Source organism: Salvia hispanica, chromosome 3, assembly GCF_023119035.1.
Source record: "Salvia hispanica cultivar TCC Black 2014 chromosome 3, UniMelb_Shisp_WGS_1.0, whole genome shotgun sequence".
In the NCBI taxonomy this organism is placed as follows: domain Eukaryota; kingdom Viridiplantae; phylum Streptophyta; class Magnoliopsida; order Lamiales; family Lamiaceae; genus Salvia; species Salvia hispanica.
This window is the reverse complement of record NC_062967.1, coordinates 22,422,703-22,426,601: the sequence shown is the minus strand read 5'-3', so window position 1 is coordinate 22,426,601 and position 3,899 is coordinate 22,422,703. Positions and strand designations below refer to the sequence as shown.

The window sequence follows — 3,899 nt, the reverse complement described above, 5'->3', positions numbered from 1 at the left end:
AGAATTTTATTGATATTTGGCTCATTTGTTGGTCATGATGAGTACTCCCTCCGTCCCGGATAATTCGGGTCACTTTGACTCGGGCACGGGTTTTAAGAATTGTAATGAAAAGTGGGTTGAAAAAGTTAGTGAAATGTGAGTTCTACCTTTATATATTAGTTTTATAATGAAATGTGAGTAGGAATGGGTGAAGTGGGACAAATTATGTGGGACGGACCGAAATGAAAAACTGGGACGAATTATCCGGGACGGAGGGAGTATATTTTAAAGTTAAGGGTTTAGGATTTAGGTTTCAGGGTTTGGGTTTTTAGTGTATAGGGTCACTAGATTAAAATGAAATGAAGCTCGACCAAGAAGTGTCTCACCAGTGCAATCTTAAATTATAGCTCTTGATAAACAATATCTTAAATTAATTTTACATTTCATATGCTACAAAGTTGGGGATTTTCAGTTTTTCGGTAGTATATTTTAGTCATTTACAAAAAAATGTTCTTATTTTTGAAATAATTTTATAAAATAATTATTATTGTTGGATATTTAGAATATATCTATCTATATATACATATATAAAATGGTAGTTTTGGAAAATTTTAAAATAATGTTGTTTTAATTAAAAATTATCTATCAATTAAAATTATTTTTATTATTTGAAAGGTCAAATAATTATAACTCCATATATAAAATGGGCCAAATATCAATAAATAAGAGGCTGTAAATATCAATGATAAATGCAGTTTCATCATTTAATTTAAAATTAAAAATTAATATTTTAAAAATATATTAATCTGTGTATAGCACAGACGTGATACTAGTAATAGTTAGAGTGGAAGTTTTACTTATAAATGTTTATGAATTTGTATTAGGTGGCTTTTACAATTGTGATTGACCCTTCTTAGTTTGACAACGTGTGATGCAGTTAGAATGTGCATCAGATGACTCCATAGAATGTAATCCTTCCATCTGCGAATAGGAGTCTCGTTTTGTCATTTTGGTCCGTCCGCGAAGCTGAAATTTTGGTCCGTCCACGAATAGGAGACTGAAATATGAGTAGGGATCTCAATAGATCAATCACAAAAGTATATCACCAAGAGGAGTCATTATCTCCTCCAACCAACCAATATGAGAGCAGAAGCTGCACATCCAGTAAGCATTTGATTCATTATCCCGGTCCGCGAAGAGTTTGGAAGAGTTCCGGAAGATGCGCATTGGTAAGCTTGGTCCTCTTGCTGATCTCGTGCTTCTTCTTCTTCGTCTTGGGCTTGGGAGGCATGCCATGAATCTCTGCAGCAGCCCTCCTCTTAGCGGTGTTCGTAGCAGGTTTCATCCCATTCTTCTGAAGATCCCTCTCGATATCGAGCATGTCGCGAGGGAGTTCGATCCCCTGGAACAATTGCTTCAAATCATCATCCACCGTGATGGAAGCTCTAGGATCATTTGGGTATGCTATGTCCTCTAGTGAATCGGACAGCAACCAAATTTCGCCAGAACCTTTCAGAGCCTACAAAATGCTAATGATCAGTAGGCCTTCGTTGAGTTTTCAACAAAGAGAGGAATACGCAGTTTAGAAGAGGAACACAGTGTGATGCATGAAAAATGTAACCCAAAGCAGCTCAAATCCCTAGCATGATTTGAAGTTCCTGCAATTAAGGTTACCTGTAGATCATCAATTACAGCTGTGTACGAATCCTCAAGATCTTTAACAGCAATGCCCTCTGGACGCGTCCGGATCAATTGAAGAAGATCAGTCTTAGTTTGCAACTGATGTTTGGACTGCAAATGAATTTTTTGAATAAAGATAAAGGTCAGGTGCTGAGAAAAAGGTGTGATTTGACCAAGGGCATACAAATATATGTGACCTCACCTTATAGACGAACCGCTCTCCATCATAATGCACTTTTGGATTGTTCCTTAAACTGTCAAACACGGCTTTATTCCCTTTTACATCCACATAGCACTCTTTATTTATTTGATCAGGAGTCAAGGCATCCCTCCTCTGAACATGAATTGTTTAAGTTAGATGTACTAAACTACTTTTGACCAGCACCACTTTTTAACAGTAAATAAACTGCAATGAAACTCTAAGGTGTAAAGGAACAGATAAACTGATTGTAAATAACTACAAAGTAGTTTGTTAAGAAAAACAACAAAGGTGCTGAAGGAAGTTCTACAACTAGTCAAATGAGCAAAAGTTATGAATCTATTCTCAGTATTATCATCAGATTCATGCCAGAAAATAAGAAGAATGCAAGTTTAAGAATTGTGGACAAAACAGTTCAACCAAGATTCATTTATAATGTAGTCTGCAAAACTATAAGCACAAAGCCACAAACATATCACTACATTTCCTAGTTCCTAGATGGGTTACTTAATGCCAAACATATCGACATTATTAACTGTTTACACCAATACAAGTGAACAAACATCTTATCAAAGCACTAACCAAACAAAAAGATATTGCAAATCATTTACGTATATGTTTTGAATCATAGGCACATTTTTTATGGGAGAACATTTGTAGTTGCAGAATGGAGCTCTAGGTATTGCCAGATAGTACATACTATTTATAGATTGCTAGCTTCTATAACAAAACAGAAATAGGACAGAGCTAGGATGAAAGAGGTAGATACTCTCCTATCGCATAAAAAATACTTATACTCAATCACTAGCAAGTATATATGTTGTTGTGACTAATTGATGAGACAATGACAAAGGTACATAACTGAAGCAGAATGATTTCTTTGCATGTATTAACATATTATATGGAAAGCTGAAAAAATTACTATGAGATATCACTGTTATTTGGTTGCATACAAATACTATACCTTAAAGAGCAAGTTGATAACACGTCTCATCTGGGCCCCTACAGGAGCTTTCCTTATGTTATTTATTTCTTGAAGATGTTCTGTATTTTCCGAGAACTTGGTTGGAGCTACAGCAGACTTTGTATTTGCATAATTTGGCGTGCTTAAGGGCATAGACCGTGCTTTAGTATTTCCTGCTCTAGCTGCTGTGTTACCAAGCGTTGCTTGAGATTTCTCTGGCTGTTTCAGATATTTCGAAGACGCCATCTAAAGGAAAACAAGTATGCACATAACTGTCGAATGTCAAAATATGTAACACAGCAATCATAAAACATAGCCAACAATATTCAACTCTACTACTCAATCCACTAAAAAAGTGTCATTGGATGAAGAAACCAAATCTATATCTATGTACTACAATGAAACCACTGCCGCTCTTTTTCCCCCAAAAATATGTAAGTTTATTTTCATCAAATAAACACACGCAATACGAACAGGCATACATGAGAAAATAAAATTATCTAGGTTTTCATCGATTGATTGATCACGAGGTGTAAAATCAATTAAACAAAATAGGAAACAATATTGCAGAGAATGGATCGTCAATTGCAATACGGATCGAAATTTATACATATATATGCAAAAAATTGTATATACACAAGATATAGATTGAAAAGCAAAATTGGAAAGGGTGAACCTCCGAAGTAGAATCTATTTGTCGGCGGCACTGGAGAAATATTGGGAGGCACCGTAGGAGGAAGTGGGGCGACGGTGTGAGAGCTACGGCGGCGATGTGAGTCGGAAGTTTGTATCGAGAGAAAGGCGTTATTAGAAGAGGCGAGAGAATAATGAGATCAGATTTTGAGAAATATATGACTCTCCACATATATTTATAAATGTGGAAATATAAAACACTAATCATATAACTATGGAAATAATCAATAGTTTCTATCTACATACTTAAATATAGGCATGATTTGATTTTTATTTCTTTTTTACATTAAACTACTGAATAAATATATAATGATTTTTTTTACATTAACCTACTGAATAAATATATAATCGTTTATATCGTTTTGGAAAAAAAGATAGAAAAAT

At 34.8% G+C, this 3,899-nt stretch overlaps 1 protein-coding gene across 1 annotated transcript; it reads right to left on the bottom strand.

The window, feature by feature from the left end:
- Positions 1 to 830: 830 nt before the first annotated feature.
- LOC125211473 lies at positions 831 to 3,667 on the bottom strand. The gene is made up of 5 exons (XM_048111285.1): positions 3,499 to 3,667; positions 2,823 to 3,068; positions 1,862 to 1,993; positions 1,654 to 1,770; positions 831 to 1,498 (listed from the first exon to the last, which is right to left on the bottom strand). Exons 2-5 carry the CDS (start codon positions 3,066 to 3,068, stop codon positions 1,160 to 1,162), a joined length of 834 nt encoding a protein of 277 aa, XP_047967242.1. The 5' UTR covers positions 3,499 to 3,667; the 3' UTR covers positions 831 to 1,159.
- Positions 3,668 to 3,899: the final 232 nt, after the last annotated feature.

Bases quoted from the DNA above. Each gene is read 5' to 3' on its own strand.
- LOC125211473 (XM_048111285.1), bottom strand. From the start codon at position 3,068: ATGGCGTCTTCGAAATATCTGAAACAGCCAGAGAAATCTCAAGCAACG. The intron at 1,994-2,822 runs GTATAGTATTTG...ATTCATGTTCAG, and splicing joins TTATCAACTTGCTCTTTAAG to AGGAGGGATGCCTTGACTCC. The intron at 1,771-1,861 runs GTGAGGTCACAT...ATTCATTTGCAG, and splicing joins GAGAGCGGTTCGTCTATAAG to TCCAAACATCAGTTGCAAAC.